The sequence below is a fragment of the Anopheles stephensi genome, chromosome 2, assembly GCF_013141755.1.
Source record: "Anopheles stephensi strain Indian chromosome 2, UCI_ANSTEP_V1.0, whole genome shotgun sequence".
NCBI classification, from domain to species: Eukaryota; Metazoa; Arthropoda; class Insecta; order Diptera; family Culicidae; genus Anopheles; species Anopheles stephensi.
This window is the reverse complement of record NC_050202.1, coordinates 56,159,964-56,185,144: the sequence shown is the minus strand read 5'-3', so window position 1 is coordinate 56,185,144 and position 25,181 is coordinate 56,159,964. Positions and strand designations below refer to the sequence as shown.

General features: G+C 47.7%; 1 protein-coding gene, 1 long non-coding RNA gene and 1 pseudogene across 3 annotated transcripts in view; 1 reads left to right on the top strand and 2 right to left on the bottom strand.

Annotated features, from left to right (window-relative positions):
- The window catches only part of LOC118502923 (G protein-coupled receptor kinase 2), a 48,938-nt gene extending 32,650 nt beyond the window's left edge, over positions 1 to 16,288 (bottom strand). For both annotated transcript variants that reach the window (XM_036035662.1, XM_036035661.1), the window contains exons 1-2: positions 14,913 to 16,288; positions 8,772 to 9,840 (exon numbers count right to left, since the gene is read on the bottom strand). In XM_036035662.1, coding sequence (XP_035891555.1) covers positions 8,772 to 8,823 — 52 coding nt within the window. In that variant the 5' untranslated portion in view covers positions 8,824 to 9,840; positions 14,913 to 16,288. The remainder of the gene's footprint in view (positions 1 to 8,771; positions 9,841 to 14,912) is intronic.
- Positions 16,016 to 17,262, top strand: LOC118502927. Its single transcript, XR_004905098.1, has 2 exons — positions 16,016 to 16,106; positions 16,210 to 17,262. It is a non-coding gene; the product is annotated as an uncharacterized LOC118502927 (long non-coding RNA).
- LOC118502926 lies at positions 16,995 to 22,268 on the bottom strand (annotated as a pseudogene).
- Positions 22,269 to 25,181: the final 2,913 nt, after the last annotated feature.

Genomic DNA, 25,181 nt, shown 5'->3' with positions numbered 1-25,181 from the left:
TATCCGAATCAAAGATGAAACACTTTGGACACGAGTGAGTTAACGATCGCAACGGTGGATAATGAAGAAAACTTTACTAATGACATTTGTCACACCATCGACCGCAGCAGTACCCCCAGCTCTCGGCCAAAGGACCAGCAGCCTAAGGGTATATGCTGCTGAGATCGATCGACCCCGTCACGACCTTCCTACGCGGCATCAAGATTTCGCTTTGGCATCCGAAGTGTCCGAACTGGCATTATGTATCCTTACAGCCGCATTACTACCTTCCAGTAGTGTACATTGCGCCCCTTAACTCTCCCCGACAACAGCCGACAAATCTTTAATTCATGAAGACGTACACACTTAATTATCCGGTTCGCGAAACTCCCGCCAACGGCAAGACGGTTTTTGTTGCGCGTCCTTTTGACGGAGGCCGCCCAGTTGAAAAAAAAAACGACGTGGTGCTGCGGCATCACTCGGCTGTCAACGGGCCTAGGTGCGTGCGAAGGCACACTTCAATTAAATGACAACGATGATGGTTGAATGGTGGTAAGAAAATGGGCTAAATGACAGCCTGTTCTTACCCCTAATTTCTTTTCAAGCATTAAAGCATACCAATTTCCCGAAGCTTTGAACAGCTCTCAGCACTACAAGGTGGATTCATTTTCTAGACAACCCGACGGTTGGAATTGGAAAGCTTTCAACAACGCGGAGTGGCTATCGTCATTACAATTGCCGACCGCTTTTTTGACGGTCACCAAGAGACTCTCTTTGCTACTGTTATCGATGATTGGAGGCGATACCTTTAATTACCACCCTCCCAAATGGTGGGCTTTACCTTCTTGGGACTTCATGGTGGGTCGAGCACTAAGCGAAGAAAAAGGAGTGTTCTCACGGTACGACATGGCCATGGTCGGTAACCAAACCTACCAGTGTGACCATTGCACGCTGGTAAGAATAACCGCGCCACAATAGTAGTGGCGTTAGCGTAGTGAGCCGGGACAACATAAATAGTGTGGTGCGGGACATTAATTGATCGTTTCGTTAACAGGCGTCGCTAATTGCCACGGCTAAAAGGTGCACCGGCAGAGAGTGCAATGAATAAATAAACTTCGCCTGTTGCACCTTCTTCTCCTACAGTACGCTTTGATTAGATCGAAAAGGGCAATAATGATGTTGTTGAACCAATTTCCTTCACTGGTAAAGCCAATCAGAAGCCATTAATTATTACCTAATGCAAACAAACAACAGACATCAAATTATTGATGAAAATGTTTACACAATCTTGGTGAGTCGCTTCTGAGACTAGGACGTATCTCGTGGGCGTGATTATCAAATTCAAATTACTCCTCTTCCGAATATAGCGAAATTGGCGTCCTGAGGCCTGAGCATGAGTAGAATAGCATTTGAACAAAAAAGCACCAAAATTGCATTTGCTTTCCCTTAATTAAGTTCCTCGATTTCTCGATCACTTCGTTCAAGTCCTTGTTTTTGCACTCCACATTAGACAATGATAAAGTCCCACAGTAGATTCTGTCAACAGGAGCAATTTACCACCCCAGAACAGGCCAGCGGAATATAGCGCGGCATCGGAAAAATTGCACGGTATTGAACAATTTTCCGGCCGATAGTTTCTAGGTTCGCCGCGAAAACCAAAACGCCTAAAAATAGCCCGAATCCTTACGAGCTTCGAGCCAAACCAATCGTTTACGAGGTCTGGTTTTGGTGTGCCCGGCCAGAAACCCCCCTGGCATTGTCTCTGCCGCCATGCAAAAGAAACCCAACCGTGCCCAATGTGCTCATCCATCCAATATACTCTCCGATTCCTCCATCGGCGCTCTCTTGGCTGGCCGAGAAAATGCGACGAGTTAATCGAATTCACTTTCGATTATCGGAAACAACCGTCCGCGTGTCGTTCGCCAAGGTTCATGCTTGGCCAAGCGTATATCGTGTAGCACCGCAGACTGACAACGATCCCGCCGACGGACGTTTCCTCCGCAACTCCGCGATTGTCCTGACGTCCTGTTTTATATTTGGCGAACTTTCCACCACAAAGATGTAACTGCTCCTATTATTTTGTGCATATCAATGAGAGCGCGCGAGGCACTTGTTTACTTCGCTTCGGGGATCGTGAATTTTGGACGTGCAAACAGCTTTCCGACGGACGAGAACAACGCTCGGTTCCTGAGGAGGGTGCAGAAGTTTGCGGTATCGTTCACTTTGTAGATGAAATCTTTATTCATTTCGGGGCCGTACGAAGCGCCAGCAGTGACGCCAAACAAACGAACTGGCTCTAGTTTCTTAACGAATTTGCACATTTTGTGGCTTTGATTTTTGCCGCCCGCAAACAACACCTCAAAACTTGGACCGCAGCAAAATTACATTCTAGCTCGCCCGGATCGCGCACAATATCACGGAAAGTTTACACTGCCGGATGCAACATTTTGACCACGGCAAACGATACCGAGCGCTGGAAAAAAGAATATTAGCATCAATTTTCATCGATTGTTGAAGCAAGTAACAAACCAATCGAGAAGCCCCCACAGAAACCGCGCCAATGGTTTAACTTGCTTCAAAACTTGCTTTCCCAATATATCGAACCTTAACAGTCAATCACGATATTAGTTTGATAACAAGCGTAACGAACGCGTTTCCCACCTCATTTGCATCTTGTCGGGGTTCGAGCCGAGCGTACCATCGCACAAAGGTGTGATAAACGCAGCAATTTTCCTAATTATATCTACCCGTCGGCCAACGATAGCTAGTTACGTCGTAGCGCCGCGCGTCACAACTGTTGGTAGGCCATCCAGCATTTCTACGCGCTTCGTCGCCGCAGACCTGCCCCGGGATCGACCAAACTCGACCTGGACTCGATCGCCAGTTCGTCATTCACATTCACCGCCCCTCCCGCCGGGGGTCACAACTACTTGCAGTACGAGGGCAGATGCGAAAAAAAAACTCCCGATAGACCCGATGCCCGTGCCATCATAACAAAGGCAAACGCTTCGAAGGAAGCGAGAGCTAATCGAATAGAAAATGTGAGAATCAAATTATCATTTTACGAGGCGGCATCACTATCACGGAACAGGAAGGGAAATGGCCCGTCGAAGCTCACCGAACCTCACAAGGAGAGTTCGTACTGCCTTTTTTTTTTGCTCGTTTTCCATTGCTGCTCAAGATGTTGTAAAGCTGCTGCTCTCCTCTTGTTCACTTGGCTATAGACCCGGCCTTGGACTCTTGAAGAGATACGTGTGAGGTACCGCATCCACACGAGAAGATGCCACCGGGTAAACACTCTATCTGCCAGTCAATTGAAAATCTGCTCCTCTCTAACGGGCTGGCATCGTGAAGTGGTGTAGCAAAGGCGCTAGACTCCTGAGCCAGGGGGTGCGTGTTTTATTTGTATGCAAAACAAACATGCACACCATGTCAAACGTCGTCTCCAAAGCAGACGAGAGAATGGAAAGGGTGAAACGCACTGGAAGAAACATGAAGCAGCCACAACCAACAACACGGAAAGGGTTTGGAAGGTGCGATTGACGTTGCGAAACGCGTTTGGTCAACCCCGAAGCCACGGCGGAGTGACACTACCCTCCACAAAACCGACGTCATTCGGAATCCGCCGCTGCTGCTGCTGCGCGGTTTATTGGATTGCCGTGTGCCGTTGTGATAATGAAAGCTCCCTGGTCCTTCTCTACACCTTCTTCTCCCCCCCCCCCCCCTGCTGACGAAAGCTGCAGCGGTGATAGCTGAGGATGATGATCGTGATCGTGATGTTGATGATGGTACGTACTGATGTTGCGCCGCCCATGCTTTGTACTTTGGATTCTCCCGACCGGCCACAAACCGGTACGGAGCAGTTTAAGCCGTTCGCGATTTGGCTTCATATTTACAAACTTCGATCCTCGACTGCGCGGAATCTCGTTTCGGTGGTATTAGGGCAAGGCGCGATTGCTTGTTTTCTTAGCATTAAAAAATAAACATTTTTAGTACAGACATTTTTATGGTCCCCACAACATCTGCGCATCTGCCATACCAGTAAACCAGGATTTTAAATTCAAGCTTCACAGAAAACCTGTAGACGTCACTAGCTTCGAAGAACGTCACAGACCCTAATACCTTGAGTTACGAATATAAATGGAAAACGCGACGCGTTTGATCTTTAGCTCAAGAAATCGTATAAAAACATCAAGAAAATAAAATTCATCTAATCTATTTGGAGTAGGATCAGCGATCGTTACGCATATAGTGTTCGGGATCTGCTCAAACAGCTCTATTCAACAGTACAACGAAAAAACAACACTTAACTACCGTGTTAATAAAGCCCACCGGAAGGTCCGGAAGGTGCGCGAAACTGTGAGAAAACAGTGGTGATCCAAGCGGCCAAGTGGTGGTGGTGGCGGGCGGCGCTTTGTTTACTCACAACCAAATCACATGCCAATCTCGGGGGCATGTGGCACTGGGAATAAATAAACCGGGCCCCATGGGCTAGCCTGTCCGTTACGGTTGTTTAGGTCAAGATAAGCCCGAACTGGAAATAGCGCTTATTATCACTTATCTCGTCAGCCGCCCGGGCCGGCTTATGCTGTCACAAACCATTCTTTCCCCATCCCGTGACAAGCGCGGGGCCATAGTCACAAGGTTGGGGAAGCTTTAGCGAAGCAAAAAAAAAAAAAGGGAACGAAAAACAAACATGGAAAAGTTGCACGCAGATTTTTGGCTAGTATTATTCTAGAATTTTTGGCGGAATTTTAATCAGCTAAAGTTGCTAGGTTATGCGGTTAATTTTCAGGATGCGCTGTGATTTTGGGATATCAAGCTCCATTTTTGAGAATATCTACAAGATCGAAGTTCCACAATATCTCATATCTCAAGAATAGATTGACAACGCGGATCGCGGATGCCGAAAGATCCCGAACCTCAATCATTGCGACCTAAGACAATCTGGAAGGTCCAGTATATTCTTCTTCTGTAGCACTACAACCTCGAAAGGTCTTGACCAATTTCCGGCTTCCCTAGACTTTTTTTATTTTTCCCGAAGCTGGATAGTCCTGGTCTTGCGTACAAAGCTTATTTGAAACTAAGTAGAAAGTTTGCCGTCATTCAAATAATGGGACCAACAAGTTAATTTGATCAAAAATGTATTACCAACGTTATCTTCTATACCCCCAATATTCAGACATCGCCTACACTTCGTCAAACTTCTCTCAACACACAACTGAACCTAAAAACAAAAGAAAATCCCCAACATATCCATCACAGTTTCGCTACATCCGGCCGCTTCCGGCAAGCTTGATGAATGGCTACACATGACCCTCACATGAACCAGGATTTCTGGACATTTGTAGCGCATAAACCCTCTTCCCCCCATACAAGCCCTCCTGTATAGACCGAGCTTGCTGCATGACCCTTTCCGCTTTGTGCTTTGAACTCCGAATGTCCGACACAACAGCAAACATATTGTACCGTCGAACAGCCCCAAACCCCCCCCGAAAAACGGTTCCAGTATGTTCTCCTGTCAATGCTGTCAAAACAGCTCGTGCTACAAAAGATTTCCGATACAACAAAACATGACATCCCTCGTTTTTTGTTGATTGTTGGTGTGCGCCTTCCGGACGACATTCGCACAAAACCATACATCTTCACTACTCTTGTGATCTCGGTTTGATTCAAGAATAGCAAAAATGACCCCTCCGGTGATGGGAGGACAGGGGTCGAAGTACACTAAACATGGAACATCGGAACCAACAACCAAACTTCACACTTGTACCACCATTTTGGAAGCAGGATAGATTGCTGGGTTGTGGATTGCGTTTGAATATATCCCGCTTCAAGTGGATCCGATCATGGATGGCGCGCCGACGCACTTCATCTTACGTGGTGGTAAACGGACAACTTCATCCCCATCTGTCAATGTCCGACACTGCCGACGGGCGGACGGACGGACGGACGGACCGCTGTCAACACAACACGCAAAGGGTCCATCATGAAGACCTCGACCCGACGGCATCGAAAAGTGGGAAGATTCAATCAACAAAACGTCATTGTTCTTTGCCCTCTACGCAATTTTTTGGTGCTCCGTATGGTCAATTTCATGTTTGTACATATTATCGGAAAAAACGGTAGAATTTAAAAATGGGTTTGATTTGTTCTTTATCCAAGTTCAATTTTTATCCAAGGGTTTTACACAACTCACGCACACACATCGCCGTTTTAGCCGCTTTGAGACATGGAGGCAGCTGTTTGACAGAGGCCACTACGTCTACGTCATTCGTGCGACGTCACAAACCCGGGACCACGTTTAGTAGACACCAATAAAACCAGGGCCCACAGTGCGATAGATATGACGACGCTATGTGTCCTGTTTGCACAACTGACGAGACCTTTCGACGAAATAATTACGACCCACCGTGTTCACTTTACCCCTGCGGCACCCCACCGTGTGTTATCGATTACGCCATTCCAGATCGGACTCACGATGCTATGCTGGTCCCGGATGTCTCTACCGGTGGCAGGGCCAGGATCAACATAACGGGCACCTTTGTTGAAGCCTCGCCTCGACACGGTGTGCGTGTGTGTGTGTGTGAGGGTCTGTGGTCGTGTAGGTCACATACGCCACTCCACCTCAAGTGCTCTACCAAGGGCGGAGGGAAGCAGAAGGAGATGATAGAGGCGGAGTGTAAACAAAAACATCACATTTTCCGGAACTGGTGGTGCCCTGTACGTGTGCGAGTTCTTGCTTGACCAAAAATTAATAACATAACAAGCTAGATCAAACAAGATCCTCTCTATCAAGTTGCAAATGGGCAGCTGCTGGTACTAAATTGATTATTTAAAGCGCTCTACGGAATGTTTGCGCCTACGGAAACAATGGCAGCCAATAGCTAGACATGGGATTCGTACGCCCCAAAGGGTAAACTCAAACGGGACAAAAGTGAAAAAGGTTTAATTAAGCTTTAATTGATAATAATTGATTGCTTTAGAGTGCTTACGGTTCAAGAGCCACACTTACCTACGGCATCTACGGGGATCAAAAGCAATTAATTCTAGAGCTGCTATCAAACGTGCTAAGAATTTTCGTTACATTTCGCTTCGATTTATTACATTACGCAATATCGAAACTCAAAAAATAATCAAATCAACGCACAACTACTGTTCATGATTACAGCATCGAAGAATAAAAGCTATCGTTTCCGCCAAGCAGGAACCCATTTTCGTACTGACCACGTTTTGGCCAAAGAGACCAAATAAATAACAGAGATCCGAGACGGGAGAGAGCAAAAAAAAATGCCATTCAGTAAATCAAATTTGAATGTGACATATAACTGCTTGCTGGTTATCCTTAAGCTCAGCAAACTTTGGCAATAAAATGAGGTCTAAGCCAGAAGTCGGAGCTGGAACTCCTGCTGTGAGCTGCTGCTGGAACCACCATTCTATTGACTTTTTTCTCCCTACATCCCTGTGTTCACTGGTCTTTGTCAATTCAATGGTACATTGTAAAAGTTTTCGGAATAAGGAAACTTATTTTACGACTTTTCGGGCTTTCTATCGCCTGTTGACGGTTCGGCAACAGACAGAGATCACACTTAACTGCTGTCTGTACACAAGTTACTGTTGATTGAAATTCCATCGACGAAGTCAGCTTAAGTTTAATTCGATATTTGGTGAATGTCGTTTTTGAGGTCGGAATTTTCGTTGTAAAAAAATGGTTCCTCAGGATAATCCTACCGTGGGCAAACAAGACGATCGATCGTAATGCGATACAACGCACCGTACGAACTCGCGCGGTGGTGAGCAGTACCGTGTAACTCCCAGCCCTATATGGTGTCTTGTGGCCGAACTAGCCACACGACACTCTCTAATCGATTCGACACATTCTCGCAAATGGCTTACACAGTTTGCGCCACCGTCGAGTGTGTTGAGCAAAAACCGGAAGATAAACAAAAATTCGAGAAGCACCCGTACCGTATATACACAACGCTAGCCTAAATCATCCGTTAATCGGTTGGTGGGGAATTCAAAAAAGAAGCAAAACGCCCAAGTACCGGCCGACTGGCACGGCAAGCAAACTGGGCGCGCACGTTGTGTGATAAACGCTTGCCTATCAATCATCCATAATGCGGGGTTGTGTGTTTGTTCGATTAAAAAAAATCAGATCGAAAGCGAAAAATGACTCCCACACACAGGCTCTTTTTTCCATTGAAGTCAGCTGGAGGAACTCCACCGATCGACATCCTGAAGCCAGCAATTAAGGGAACATTTTTATTTATCTCCTACCAAACTTTTGAAAAAAAAACGATCGTAATGCTGCCTGGCCGAAGCTCGAGAGGTACGACTGACGTAAAATACGCCACGCCACGAAGCTTCATTGCAGCAGCATTTCGTATCTAAGTAGGAATAAATTCCCTTAGGCAGCAAGCAACATCTCATAACGGCTTGTTTGAAAGACCAAACAAACGGGGGAAAAACCAACAACCAAACAAACAACCAGACAAACAAACCGCCAAAAACAGGAGCAATCAAATAAACCACTCTGCATCGTGCGCGTACGGGGGAAGAAGACCACGAAACGAAAAAATCTCAGAACAAGAAGGGATCGCAGGAGTGAGCGGGAAAGCATAATGTGAGGGTAGAAAATTGTGGAGTCCCAAAATTAGATCGTTTTTCGCGGGTGTGCCAAAAATAGATCCAGTTTACCCAGCCCCACCATACATATCAATCCCACCACTCCAAGGACAGGCTCGCTACAATCGCGCACATTTATAATCGGTCTGTCCGAACCGTCTTACCTTCACGCGCCTTCAGGTAGACCGTATTGGCCACGATATTCTCTAATTCCATTAGTTCCAGGTTGGCGGCTTTTTGTTATCCGAATGGCGACCCAAAATAGTGTACCGATGCTGTTGACCGGACTAACACCCCCTGCTCCGTTGATCAGCTGCCAGTTGGGGTTGGGTTACTGGGTGTCGTTGAGCTCGCGCTCTCACGATTGCAATTTTCGCGTGTGCGTGTGTGTACGTTGCGGTTGCGTGCGCGGAAATCTTAACCGGTGGAAAAATTCCGAAATTCTTCACGCCCACACCGTGTACCGAACTAGGTGGGTGCGCACGTACATGTGTTGGGTGTATATTTCTGTGTGTGTGTACGTTATAGAGAGTGTTTTCTTCTGTTTCACTTATTTGTTGCTTCTTCGCGGTTGATCTGCACGCCACCAGCTGCTGCTTTACTGGACACGATGGACGATTGGAAGCGATTATTTTTATTTTTGCAACACCACTTTCACTACTAGCTTTTTGTATGCCGCCGACTCACTCTACAACGCGTGCACCCAACACTGACAACACTGCCAAACCACACATCGACACCTATGGGACGCAAGGGTTTACAGTAGCAGCAGGCAAAACCTGGGTTCTGACTGACTGGCTGCCTGTCTGGCAAAACGCTACGATTCGATGACCCTAAAATTTAATGTTGCACACTGCTTTCGGGTAAAACAAATGACCCGCGGCTGGTCAATTCAACGCGAACCACTTGTGAACGGCTCACACACACAGACACAGGTACAAACGCACGCACAGCACATTCGATCACGCGATCGCGGCTGGGATCGATTGTAGCTAAGCAGTAAGGGCTGTTGCTGGCTTGCACCGTCGCGTCGTCGCTTATGTTGTGTGTTATATTTACACACAATTAACAGGGTTGACTTTCGCTGGTACTTCCAGGTGAAGTAGGCATGCACATGAGCGTCGTGTGGACCAGTGTAGAACTTTGGCGATTTTGTAGACAGCTATCTGAAGTGCTGCAGGGAACTGCTTTTATTGATTTATTTCTCCACGATAGTCAGCATAGTAGGCATAGCTAAAAAGAAATGGAAAAATAAAGAGGAGGATTAGAATATGTACTGCAACCAGGATAGATGGTAACGATGGTGATAATGATGATGTCTTTCGTGTATGGACAAAAATAGAAGATTTAACAGAGGGTTTGGAGTAGTTATGGGCAAAACACTCGAGAAACTGCAAAAAAGATGAATGAATGAAGACCAATTATGAGCCTTTCTGCTTACGTCTACTCCAAAAGAAAGAACTCTATTTCCAGACAGATTTCCAGATTACCAGACAGATTTCAGATTTTATTCAGTGGTGGTGGTAGTATTCTTCTAATGCACCCGTACTTAAGGAAGAAGCCTCTAGTGTCTGGAGCTTTTATCGTTGTTAACATTGCACACATAAATCAGAATATCCATCTAGAGCGGAGGGCAACCCCGGCAGCAGATTTCATCTGGTCGGCGAGAAAATATTGGTAGGTCTCAAAACAACTGATGATTTCTTCATCAAGACTCCAGGTACTATTCGTGTGAATCAACTTTAACCAGTTTTCTGGGACATATACTAAAACAAATATAAGGTCACATTAAAAGTCCTCTGAGTTCTGAGGCATACAGCTTTAATAATTGAAAAATCATACAAAGTTGAAATGTCTGGTCCGTGGTTTCAGGTTTTTCTGATACAATCTGGACATTCTGACATTTCAGAAAATATCCTGGACAAGAAAGACATTACTTACTACACAAAACTCGCAGTCCAAGTCTGGCGCTTGACAACAATAGTTTTGCTTTCGTAGGTGAATCGTCGACCGAATGGACTCCCAAGTCATCTCAGCCAACCCAAGAACCTTCCCCAAACATTCTGTACCCAAGACGAAACAGTAACTGATCGCCAAAGCCCAGGGAGAGTTGACAATGTTCAGCTCATTTATTAAGCCTGACGATCCTTGTCAGTAAAGCCTGGCGATCCTTGAAGAATGCTTCTTGCTTGTAGAATTGGATCAAAATTTAATCCTCTCAGTTATTTGCAGTAGTTTTACTTTTTACCATCGAAACTTCCTGTCAGTTTTCTTTATGTAAAACGTTTTTAAACCCGAATAAAATCAGCATTAATGAGTTACATACACCTGCCTAAAATAATTGAAACCAATTTAAATTCATTGCATCGTAACGAATCGTGCCAAAACGTTGTTCTGAAAGCAACTCCCCTGATTCCGTACTCAAAAATCTCAACTCTCGCCTTAACATAATTATGCTGCCGGTACAGAATAAACGATTAAACGCTTGTCTGCCGGAGAAATCCCCCCGTGTAGTGAATATTTTAGCAATTTCCCGATGCCCAACTCCAACGCTTCTACCTGCCGCATTTGCTCGCGTGTTCGATGGACAGCTACCAACCACCACCTGGTAGTTCTGGCCCAAAAAATACTTTCGTGCTGAGGTTGAGCGACACGCTACATTGTACACCTTCGCTCATAACGGGCATCGGGGCAGTGTACACCAAGACACCATTTGCTTTACAAATCACACGAAGTCACCTCCGCATCGTCATCCGTCTACAGCCTTTGACCCCGCGGTAATGTATACCACCCGCTGCCACCACCGTAAGCATGACCCAACAGCGAGCCGACACAATGTCAGAACCCTTCCAGTTTTGCAACAAGTTTCCTAGACACGGCAGCAAAAGGGGCAACAACATTCAGCGCGCAGCAAAACTTATGGGGCCTCCTTCCCGCGGTCGCGGTCGGTGTCAGCTGGTACACCGTGCAAAACCGGCTCCATCGGCAAACTGAAAGGAAAGGCACACCATCACTACTACACTGCTGGAAGGTTATGCACTGATTTATCTATTTTTGAAACCTTGTCAAAGTGTCATCCAATCTCGGATGATGTCGCGCAGCACGACGGCGAGGGTACCGGCGTGTCCGTCCGGTCATAGGCCTCCAGTCGAGTGAGCGAACCGTCCGCGATGATGCTGCTGACGTTTGTTGCGCTGGCTGGCTGTCTGAACCTGTACCGAAAAGCCGAGGTCAGCCAGCGGCGAACTCGGAACACGGGAACACTGTTGCATTTGCCCGTGCGGTTCACCAATTTCGTTACGCTCTTTCGTCGAACATCTGATCTGATGGGGTATCGTAACCTTCGTGTATCCGTCAATCTTGGAGTGGAGTTGGAGGATAGCAAAAATCCTTTAGAGCAAGAGGGTTTCGCCAAAGAAAAAAATCAACAATGTGGCTTGTGACAAATTTTTGCAAAAAGTCATGGACTTTTGTGAAGGACATTACGTTTAACTGGTTTCTCGCTGAAAGCTCGTCTCGCACGCAGCTTCTAGCACTCCACAATGTTGCTTGCGTTAGATCTTGCTATGGAAGGCTCCATCCATCATCGGGCCATCCTTTCGCATTCCGCACGGTGGCGACAGCTCAACCAACCCGCGTTAGCAAAAAAAAAACCCCTGACGAACGACTACATTGGTCCTAAGCAACGGGTGCATTCTTGGGGTGGATCTGGAACCTGTACCCTCTGTGGGGAGTGTCAATCAATGCCTCAAATGGGCAGCCATCAAGTTTCCGAGGTGCATCTTTTTGGACAGAGTCACCGCGACACGTTCCGTCCAACATCCGTTTGCCCATTCGAGCCCCGTTCCGCCCTGAACCACCAATGGTGGTTTGCAAAGAAAAACAAACATGAACAACCACTGTCCTTTCTCGGGTAGCGTGTTGCATGGTTCCGCAATTTGACTAGGTCCGGCTCACAGCGCTCTCTCAGCAAAGTTGCAAGTGCAAGTGAGAAAGCGTAGAGGTCTTGTGATCGACCAATTTATATATATATATGGTCAAATGTTGCGATAGTAATACAAGCAGCGGTGTGGTTGAAGACCTCTGCCAGCGTACCTGGGACAGGGTGGTGAAACCAGTTCCAGCAGCGGTTGCAGCGCAACAAGTAATGGGAGGCCCCCATTCGGTAAGCCACCTGAATATCTACGTCGTCCGCTGCCTGAGCATCGATCGGTGGTTTGATCGTTTAGTTTCTATTTTATTCCATTCCATCTATCGATTCCGCCGCCGAGGTTCGGAGAGCACAGATATTTTGAACCGGGCTCGGCAAACCAGTATTTCGATCAGCGCCCTGCTTCGGAGTCCACACACGGAGTTCAAGTGGTTTCCCTGGACGCATCACCATCGGCATCCGCAGTTGTAGCCGGTGGCCTCCGAACTGATTTTTCTAAATAAAAACGCAAACACTCCAATTTCGGAATGAGGCTATGAGGGGAACATATTTACGATATTATGGCGGCCACCGGTGTGAGCAAGTGCGTGCGTGCGTGCGCCGCTCTCCATTGGCCCGATTGGATGTTGAAATTCATGCATTGAAATGTTGATGGGTGCCTTATGGTGCGTAAGCTTCTAGGTGGGGGATGATGATGTACTTTACTTTTAGTGCGAATTTCAGTTTAAACGGTTGCTCAAGCAAATCTTGATTTCTATACGAGATCAATTGTTGAAGAATAAGACGAGAATTAGACCAATCAGATACAAAATCTCGACAAAAGACCAATAAATACGGCGGGAAGAGTTTTTAAGGAAAAATGCTGCCTAAACAACCGCCAACACCGGTCGTACATACACGGGTACGGGTTATAAATTTGCTCTTTGACACGAAGGTTAAACGACTCCTCATTTGCACGAACCCCTCTATGCTCAACCCACCTACGGAACGGAAATTTAAACCTTTTCCCACCCCTTCAAGAGAAAGCACACACATTAAAAGTTCTCCAATTTACTCGACCTCGCCGCTGGTAGTTAAATATTTCTTGGAAGGTTACGCTCGCCGGTCATATGAAACCCATGCAGACAAGCATTGCGGGACAGCAGTGTAGCACCTACGAAGAAAGTTGGGCGAAACGAATTCCGTCGAAGAATAAAGAGCTTTCTAAAGATGAATTTACTGCAAAGGTGGCAAAGCATTGTATTGCTGATATAAATCAAATGACAGAAAATTATTTGCATAAAAATTATCGTACAGCATCGATGGGGCTTTACAGCTCACCACTTGGCATGCGAAATCTTACAAATGAGCCCTAAGGTTTGGCAAGGGTCTTTGCATATTTCAATAAGCATGTCGCGAGTAATTATGATCGATGAATAGTATCGATACGGGGCCGGATGCTAACACGAAAGGTTCGAAACATCGATTTTAAATCCTATCCAAACCCTCGTCTCACTCTGACTATGTTCCTTCTTCTTCTCCTCTTGTGGAACCACAACTTCAAGGAACAATCACCCGCCAATTTTTGACTTCTCAAAATTAAAATTTCTAAAAGCAGGATAATCAATTCCTGCATTCAGGGAGCCGATCCGGATGGGATTTTATGCCGGGCCTTTCGTGTTAGCAGCTTGCTCCGCTATCAGTTCTTCCGCGATCTCTGGACTCAAGGCTTGGTAAACCTCGTGTGGTTCGGCCTTGTCCTAAATTCGTCAATTTTACTTGTTAGTCCACATTTTCATAAAGAAATAAGTCTCAATCGCTGAAGTTAAGAGAATTGGGAATCTGTTTCCTTACGCACGGGGACTAACCATCTAGATTCAGGAAAGCTTATTCAAGGAACCCAGTAATGCAAAACCTCTTGTGATTGTAGAGTTAAAGAAGAAAAAAATATATCACGAGAAGAGAAAGGAAAACATACAGAAAAGTTCCCAATATGTTACGGGTCGGTCTGGAAGGACTCGCAAGCCGTATGGTTGGCATGTCTGGTATAGCGATAATACAGGGACCGGCAGCCTAGACCATATGTCTCCACGATTGTTTGTAAAACTCCAATAATATGCTTTTTATTCAAATATAGAATTTTTTGTCATTTAGAAATTATTTTTTATTTACACCTATTTACACGTCCATTAAATTGAAAAACACAATTCCTCAGTTAATGCCGATTTCCCGCTGTAAAATTCTCTCTCGCTCTAGCTATCAAAAGTACACATACACACAATCCGTCAAACAGGGAATCCCAAGCGAAGGATATCTTTCCTTCTCATTCGATGCACTTGCACCACCCATCATCACCCATCTGCACCTTGCCTGCCTCCAGTTCCCGCAAACTCACCTTCAATTCTCAACAGCACCCACGGACAGGAACACCTACTCCTTGCAAGCTTGATTTATCCCGCTGGTGACGATGATGCTAGTTAGTATGGAACGCTAGTTTTGATCCTGTCGGTGGTGTCCTGTTCCACACGTCAAACTGCGCCTCTCTCTCTCTCTCTCTCGCTCTCTCGCGCTTCTTCTTTCTCGCTCGCGCGTGAGCTATTTCGCTCGAATCTCAATGAACCAATCTAGCAGCCCGTTGTGTACTTGTCGGCCAGGAACGGCAACGACGACAACAACGTCGGGGTGTGGTAATGATGGTACCCACCGATGGTGTCCGTGAAAGATGATGATGATGATGTTGCTGACGGCCGCCACTGAAGAAAAGCGAAATGCATTCCTTTCTGCACTGCACTCCCTCCCACACCACTTTTTCGCCACCCCACCCGTGTGTAACTGCACGCGCTCGCGTGTGTTTGTGTATGCGTGTAGATTTTCGGTTCACTATTGTTTCACACTCTCGATTGCGTTCACCCACTCATGCTGTAGCACATTACGAGCGAAAAAAAAAAATCACACACACGGCACACAACACTTGGCTGCTTGGGATGGACCACCAGGCAAGCACAAATTAAGGGGTCCTCCTGCTGGACACCCTCTCCCTGAAAAACAATTGCACGGCACTCGGTGCTAGGGCGCTAGCAAGCTGGAACGGTGCTGCACTGCGTGGGGAATTGTTGAAATTCACTTTTTCGCTTTCGATTGCGCGCCTCGCAAAGATACGTTCGCTCGCCTTCGTCGTTCACTTCTTGGCATGTCGCGCGTTTGTATTAATGGAACGCCGTGTTGGCTCGTCCTACACACTGACTCTGCTGCTGCTGCTGCTGCTGCTGGTTTGCTTTGCTTTCCATTCAAGCGCACCGCACCTCACTAACACACACGCAGCGCAGTCGAAGCGCACCGCACGCACACACCAAACACCACCACCATCAGAACCCGGTACGTACGTACGCACGCGTCACCGAGATGAGCAAGATCGCGCACACTCTTACGCGTGACACAAAACACACACACGCACGCACGCACACAGGCACACACTTGCACACACCCGCGCGTTCGGCCGTTCTTCGACGGCCAACCTACAGCACTGCCTGGCAGACACACAGCGAGCGGAGGCGAACAAGTCCAGTGGACAAAAAATAAATAATAAACGGTATGTGTGTGCAGAACCGACCACGGAAGTGACCCCGAAAAACCGACTGACTGTCGCTGCTTCTTCGTTTTCGCTGCTTTTCTCACTTTCTTCCTTCAAGCAGGTTGCTACGATTTTACATCACTTCCAATCGCTTCCTTTGAAGGCAAACGGTTCACAGTGCACGGGCGCCGTACCACGATATCCTGCGCTATCCGGAAGTGATCAGCAACTGCTGGGGCCAACAGACGGAATGTCGGAATGAATGAATTACCCGCGAGGGTGTGCGTATCTGGAAGGATGCGGCGGAGGCGGGGGGACAAGGTGAGCAACGATGGGGTGGTTCAACGACCAGCTTCCACACACCACAGAGCACAGGATCGATGCGAACGGTTTCGAGCAAAATCGGCCGACAAGGGGTGTCCACACAGCTTTCGATAATTCCCAGACTCCCAGGTAGCCTCCTGTGCAGGATGATTTCGGTGCTGTAAGTGTGGCAAGCGGGCTGTGTTTTCGTTAAACAACCGATTTACCCTGATCGCGACTAGTTTCCGTGGACTCGCGACGACGAGACGCACATCCGCACGCTTTGAGTGTCAAAAGAGAACTTATTTTTTATGCGCCTCCAATGCTTTTCTCTATGCTGCTCTCCGTACGTACGGAACAGGCACTGATTTCACACACACCTTCGTGCAGGCAAGGTTGGTTAGGCGGTGGTCTCTTCCTAGCTGCATCGAAGTGTGATTCTTCGGAACAGTTGGTGAAGCAATCGCAATTATTGGTCAAAATTTTGAACTGAGTTTCTTTTTAATGTGTAATTTTTGTAACGAGACTTTATTTTGAATTTTAAAGGACATTTCCTTACCATATTGTTCTTTAGAGTGCAAATCCAAAACAAAAACCACGTGCTTTTAGCCTCTAAATGTAAAATTTATTCATTGTAGTTCAAGTCTTTTGAACATATCAATATCACTAGCAAACTATTAGCTAGCTCCTTGGTAATTCCAGTCCACTGTTGTATGGCCGTTATGCATGGCCAGAGACTCTCGTTTTAAGTAGAAACACTCTGCCTGGGAGCGGTCGTCACACTCCCTGGGCCAGGATAGCTTTCACCCTGGAGTTCGATGTAGTTGGAGTTTCTAAAATATAAGAACAAAGCAAACGATTAATATCAAAATTTCATTAGGCCGCCTTATTGTGAGAAGTGTTCCAACCTGTACAGAACGTAGTGCTGCACAATAAACAACACATCGAACAGAACGGAGAACAGTCCTAGTCCGAATTTGGCACCATCCCCGAAAATGGACTCCCAATCGTCTGCAAAGAAGCCAAAAAACAGGAAGCTCAGATCAGCTTACTCTCCACAATCGGGAACTATCTTCCTTACACCTACCATAATTGTATCCGTTGATTAGCATTTGCAGCATGCTAAAGGATCCCCCGGTAAAGTCGAGCAGCACGTTCCCGATGCTCCAGCCGACGGTGCTTTTGCGCCGATAGTTTAGCACCGCTTGCGGGATGTACTTCACCAGAGTAACGGCCAGCTTAATGTAGCTTAGGTTGTAGAAGAAATCCAGCCAAAGGTAGGTACCGGTTGCAACCAGCACGCCCGAAATTAGCACAACCAGCGCAAAGACCGTCATCAGTGCACGTGCCGTGTAGGACACTTTCTGTTGACCGCGCTCGTAAAAGAAACACTGTACAATAATCAACCCCGTGGCGAACGTAGCGTGAAGCGAAAACGCCACGTCGTTCGCTAGCACCGGAATCAGTCCACGAGGGTTACGGTGCAGATACTCCGCCTGGACGGACCCGTTCCAGAACAGGGCACAGTTGAACGCGGCATACATCGTGTGGCCCAACAGATTTAGTGCGAGATAATCGAACGACAGACCGACGACGCTGGCACGTGTCCGGTTTTCCCATATCTGCGGCCAGAACGACCAGGTCCAGGCCAGGAAATACGTCCATCCGATCACCGACGAAACGCTGATAAGCGTCCAAGATTTTGCTACCGTAACGCGCACGAACGCTTGGCTTAGATCGATCACATTGCTGGATGGGGTGAGGTGAGCCAGCAGATCGAATATCCCGGCCCGCAATCCGCGGAGTGATATGTGCTCGGAACGATCGATAAAATTGGAGGTCGGAGGAACGTACTCGATGCTATCAGGTGTCAGTTGTACATAGTAGTTCCCGTTGGTAACATTGGTCTGGGTAAAGTTGACGATTACACGCTCGGCCAGGGGCCCGTGCAGTCGCAGCGTTACATTTTTAGTGCTGCCTACAATAACGGTGGTGTCCTGTGGTCCAAATTGTAATCGCAGCAGGGTTTTGTTGCTTTGAGCCGCAGAGGATGCTGGTGAATGGTGAAGAAATTGTATTATTATAAGGCAGGTTTAAGCTTCTCGAGTTCCAACTTACCAATGAAAAACAGTCCCAGAATCCATATCGCTGAAAAGAGGAAGAGGATAATCTTAATTAGAACCAATTTGATATAGTTCTACTACCGGCCTTCCTATAAAAGAAAGGGAAGAAAACTTGAATGCTTGTATTCTCACGTCACAAAACATCGATATCGTTGCTTTTATTCTTAATTGTCACACTAACTTTACATTACACTACATCAAAATCACTCCAAATGGCATCATCAGTTGCTGATACAGTACGCCTGTCAAGTGCACTTAATGCTAAAAACGTATCACCCTAAACGTACAACGGAACAGATGCGTTACACCTAATGTCGCAGTAGTAGCAGCCCTATAATAACGCTACTGTCCTGGCAGCACTCTCTACGGCAGACTGTCCTTGCTGCCTCCAGTATTGCTGACGGTGGTGGCAGTCGTCGAGGAGTCCTCCTGCAGCGTTTTTGCTTCACCCCGATTCCTGCAAAACCAGATCAGATGATGATGGGTTGGGGTTTTAATTAGCTCCAATGAAAGCGAACGATTGCCCAATGCAATGGCGCGCTGAGCGATAAGGTTAATTATATTAGGCGGAATATTATTAGCGCAAAACCAACGATCCGTTGTACATTGGTTTTTATTTGAGTGTGTGTGTGTGTGTCTTTACTTGTAATGCATGCCTGGGGGAGGGGTGAGTAGTGTGTAACTGTTCCGAGCGGTTAACGAGCGCTGTGTAACGCGGGTTTTAAGGTGTTTTTGGTGTGTTACTGGCGCGTGTAGGTTATTCAGTATCAGTGCTGGTAATGGCATGCGGTTGTTTGAGCAATGTTTCTAGATTGGATTCGATAGGATCGATCCGTTTTTTCGGTGTTCTGCAAAGAAGAAATGTTGGAGAGCGGTGTGTTATGTTTTTGGTAGATGTAACAGAATGTCTTCCGTAAGAGATCAGTGTTGGTATTAGCTAGCGTAAAGTATCAATAGACGGTAGGATTGCTCGTAGTCCACTACAACCACCGCTCATACCTGTAGAGGATGTAGTGCTGCACTATGAACAGGATGTCGAACAGCACCGAGAACAGGCCGAGCCCAAACTTGGTAGGATCTCCGAAAATGGATGCCCAATCATCTGGAACAGGAACAGATAATGCGTTATTCGATGACGTTCTAGAGGGCTATTGTTCACCTAACCCTACCATAGTTGTATCCGTTCAGCAACATCTGCAGCATACTGAGCATGCCACCGGTAAAGTCCAGCAGCACGTTCTCTATACTCCAACCCACGGTGCTCTTGCGCCGGAAGTTTAGTGCCGCCTGCGGCACATACTTGATCAACGTCACCGACAGCTTAATGTAGCTCAGCACATACAGAAAGTCTAGCCAGTGGAAGGTGTCCGTACCGACGAGAATTCCCGCCACGACGATGACGATCGCGAAGATCACAATGACTCCCCACGCGATACGGGACACCTTTTGTTCGCCACGCTGTAAGAAGACAACAATTCAAATTAATCTATCATTAAATCATTAAAGGGTTTACCAGTGCTGTCCTTACCTCGTAAATGAAGCACTGCGCCACGGTGAGCAGTGTAGCGATGGTGGCATGTATCGAAAACGCCACATCGTTTGTGAGAACCGGATTAAGACCCCGGGGATTACGATCCAGATACTCCTGTTCGATGTAACCGCTCCAGTACAGCGCACAGTTGAACGCGGCGTACACCGAATGGCCGACGAGATTCAGCATAAGGAAGTCGAACGAAAGTCCCACCACACTCTGCCGCCGATAGTTGACGATCATCTGGGGCCAGAAGGAAACGGTCCAGGCCGCGAAGTAGATCCATCCAATCACGCTCGAGATCACAATGATGGCCTGCGAGTTGGCTACCGTTACGCGAACGAACGCTGCGGCATCGTCGATCAGCCCGGTAGGTAACGCGTCCGCCTCGAGATCGAACTGACCCGGGGATAGACCGAGCAGCGTGACTTCGTACGCCCGATCGATGAACCCATCGGATGCCGGGCTCATCAGTATCGAATTGGGCACAATTTCAACGAGATCCGTATGTTCTTTGGAGAAGTTTAACCGCACGGCTTGCGCTATCATGCCCCGCACTTTGGCCACTATCTGTTGCCGTTCGCCGACGATCACTGTCACATCCTGTGGGTCGAGCACTACGCTGGCACCGATCGTCGTTTGTGCGTTGCAGTGGTCCGAGGCGAGCAGGCCCAGCCATATCGCTATCGCTATCGCGAGGCGGCACGTTCTCGTCATCTTCAGCCGATGGTTGCAAGCTTTCTGCACTGGCAAGACCTGTAAGCGGACGATCAGCACTTCGTTATTAATGGATATCTATTCAAATGTCTTGATGTGCCCCTTCCTCCCAAACGATGGCTACTAAGTGATGGAGTTTCGTTTTTACAAGGATTCATTAACCGTAACCGAAGGACCACCGGTAATCAATCTCCTCCCCAGCGCAACCCGACAGTTGACGCACACGGAGGGACACGTGCGGCAAGCACAGTGCCACCAACATCGCCACTCCGATCAGTGGGGCATATTCATAACGCGAGCTCGTCACTTTCGCACAACATTTTGCGGCCCCGGCGAGCGAAAGTTGACGGTTTGGGGTTGGCTCCAAAAACTTGTCGTCGGTTCGAAAAAACCGCAACGCGACCCGATCGACGGGTAAAGCCCCACACATACGGTAATGGGGCGCGGCGACTTAATGCCGGGGAAGTTTTGTTTTCGTTCGTCTACTACACAAAACTTGTCGGCTGCATGTTGGTGCGTGCTTCCCACGCGGTATCGGCACGCTGGCTGTACTACTGTTAGCGAGTTCCACCCTCTCTTGGCTAACGTGTCTAGGCGCAGGCTAGGGGCACTGCCAAGTGTTGGTACATAGCGTTGCGGTGAAGGAGGCTTCTTAAGTTTGCTAGTTTCAAAACCAGGGGCGGCTAAAGTTTTGCGGCGAATGGCGATGGGTTGAATAGGAAACACTACCCAGCTCACCGAGCGGAAGGAAACCACAGCGGCACCAGAAAGGTCACCTACCTTACAGGAGGTTGCATTGCGATGGGCCGGGTTACTTCTTACTTGCGTCATTGTAGGTAGAAACTTTAAACAAAACACCAAAATATTACATGACACGCTTCGTAAGCTTGATTTTAAATTTTAAACTACTGATGTATGGGCAAAACTTGCAGTAATCAAAACAATTGCATATGAACAACAACAAAAAAAAGCAAAAAAGCCGACAGCCTTGGGGCAACACCAATGCAGAATATAAAATGGCATGCCCAACCAACGTCCGACAAATTTTAGGTCATCGCAGACATTCCGCCCAGCATGCTTCATTCATAGCACTGAACACTTGACCATTGGAGTTGGTTGTCTCGACACCCTCTCGAGACGGAAAGTGAATTGATTCGATTAGATGGCAAACGGACTGTGAAGTGCCGGCGCCAATAGATCTTCACCGATGATCGTCTTCAAGAGTTCGCCCCGATAATCCTCCACAATTGATCGAATAGGCAAGCAGCTAATTGCTTCTATCGCTAAGCCATTAGGAATTCCCCGAAATATGGGCCAGGAACTCGGGATGTTTGCTGCAGTTAGCGTCACTCGAAACATCGTTGTGCGCGCTCTTTGCTCACAACCAAGCACCACCATAAGTAGGTTTCTATGTCGCTACAGAAAAGGAAGTCACAGGAAGGGTGAGTTCTTCTAACGGTGGTTCCAGCTATAATGTATGCTTCTCCGAAAAATAAATATCCCTCCAAGCACACCGTCACAAAAAAGTAGCGTTGTAAAGGTAATAAACAAACAAACGAACAAACCAAACACAGATAGCACCACATGCAACGTAGCACGGCGCACGTAGAAATTTGTCTTACTGATGTTAATCACGGCGGAAGAACGCACGGCACACGAAAGGTAACGAAAGGAACCGAACACGTGCTAACGGTCGCACTGGTCGCTAGTAACTGTGGACGGTGGACGTACCGGCCGCACTATCGTGGACCGCATGTTGCACCTTTGATTTGGTGCAGCAAACGCTGGTGGTGCATCGTAGGAATTCCCGACTCCCTGGGCAACTCCCGGAGAAACCGGTGGCGGCCATGTGAGCAAAACAACACACGCCACTCACTCATCCTGCTATGTGCTCCATAATCCGTAGGAGAGTTACACTACGCCCGTTTTCTTCTCCCGAAGAGTGGCGATGAAGAGGGCTGTATCTTTACAACCCCGGCCCGCCGGTTATCAGATCTCTGCCGACAGGTAACCGCCTTCACCGCCATCGACACTTGAGATAGCCTACGAAAATGGAGATGATCACGCTGCGAACAGCCGGCTAGTCAATCTCGCGACGCGACACCGTTCAGATCGGGTCTCCCAGCCGCCGGTAGTTTTCGATCGCTGTCCCTTTTTGCGCAAAGAAACGGATTGTGAGCAGCCCGTTTTGACGAGTGCCTGAGAAGCCGCCGTATCGGAGGCACGTGTTGCATAATAATCGAAAACGCGAGAGGTGAAAACACGCCGTCTGGCGTGCACCGACAAACTGTGACCCTGGTCGGTGATGGGGGTTTTGCGCTCGGTCTCTCCACTTGCTGCGCTCTCATGGCACCCGTCGCTTCGGCAGGCTTTGAACGCCTGACATTGAACGCCAAGATCGAGCCCCTCTACGTACAACCTCTCGTTCTCTCTCTCTCTCTCTACTTGAAATTCGAAATGGAACATACCGTAGGGCATATGCGTGGCAGTATCGTCCCAAGAGCACCGTGTGGCCTCCGGAAAACCGGAACGATCTGTCCAAGCACGCGGGGTGGATGCCTTAGGAACACCTTCCCATCCCTGAACTTAACCCACTGAACCAGTATACGAGTGTTTCCTTTTTCGGGGGGGCCCGAGAATGTTGCGGACAGCTTCCTGCTTTGGCCACAAGTTTGGATGGCAAAGAATTCTCTCAGCCCAATCGTACGAACCTGTGCTTGGTTGATACCTGCTCCCCGATCGTTGATCGACACCACCGAAAAAAAAAACACCTTTGCGGACGATGATCACTTGAAGATCACCTTCAACTGCAAAACCACAAAACACACTAGAGAGCCCCCAGCCACACACAGCACACCACCGGTGACCCACGGACGCAGAAACACGCTGCACGTAACGAACCACACAAGCGGAATGCGCAAATCGCTTGCCAACTGTGCGCTTTAAATACTCGGACGCGAAATGGCCGTGCGCACACACTTGCCCACCAAGCACGGGCACGATGTGCGAGTGTGTGCGTGGTGCGGTGTGTGCGCTCGCGTCCGGGCCATCCATCCGCCTTCTTCTGCGTCCAACCATCCATCCATCATCATTGATCTGTCCCGCGCCGATAATTACACGGGTCCCCTTCTCTTGGTGGTGGTGGTGCGGTCAATTAGTGGGCGCATCTGAGGGTTCGTCGCGAAACAAATTGGGCTCAACTTCTCCCGTTTATTGGCATCGCATGTGTTCCAGTGTCCCGTCTTCCGGGAACACCGAACACCGAAAAAAAAAAAAACAAAACCATGCCAGAACAGAGGTTAGTGGCCGTGCCCGAGTATCAATTTCATCAGACCGCTGGCCCGCATTTCTACACCAGTCCAGGTCGAGGGAAGTCTCAGGGAACGGTGTAATAGGATTATGTTTGAAGTACCTGGTTCAGACAGTGTCAGCCGTTTTAAGTGGATTTCAGTGCAGTTTCACTACCAATCTCCAATCTCTTCCACCAATCGGGCCGGGGGCCACTAACAATTACCTTCGCACCGGTTTTCTAACACTCTGCTGAGTCATTGTGTGTATCTCGCAAAACCCATTCAACACGGCAGGGTGACAATCTCCTTCGCGGGTAGCGTCTTATCGCTGGATGCATAAATATCCCTACGAGCCAATTCGACTGACAATGAGGACATTTATTATCAATTGTTCTGGGGAGGGATGTTTTAAGGGATTTCGTAATGGGCAATTACACTCCGCCGTTGCGGCAGTGATTAGATATCGCCCGGGAATGTGATTTACAACTTGGGTTTCTTCTAGACAAACAAAAAACATGCAACAGAGAGGGGAAAATTCTGTTCGGAATGATCCACGATGGATTGCGATTGTTTGACAACGATCGACAGCAAGGATTAGCTATTCCCCGGAACCAGTATTTTCCAACATTCGTCATCGCACTTAAGTAGGTGCCGTTGACGTCTGCATGATGCAGCAGAACTGCTTCTTGGTAGAATAGTCTCAAATGAAAGAATGATGCTGTAAACATTAGCAACTCATTTGTTATCACAGCACCACGAACGAACAGGAACTCTGTGGTTGGAAAAGCGGTGATCTACTTTTCGACACCACTACGCGACAGAGTTCCTGATCAATTTGAACATCGACATTGCGTCATACACACGGCCATCAGCTCCGGTCGCTGCTTTTATCACTCCAATCACACGCCACGATTGTTGTCTGCTGATGTGCACGCATCGCATCTAACATCTAACACCTCACGACACACTTTCAACCGGTGAAGAAAGGTGAACGTCGATAGCAGGTGGCGAACACTAACACAAAAATTATATTTAAAAAATCACCCCGCCCGTCTTCCCAAGCAAATCCCTACAGATAGCAGCTACAGTGCAAGTGTGACGACAGGAATGGACTAACCGTATCGACCAT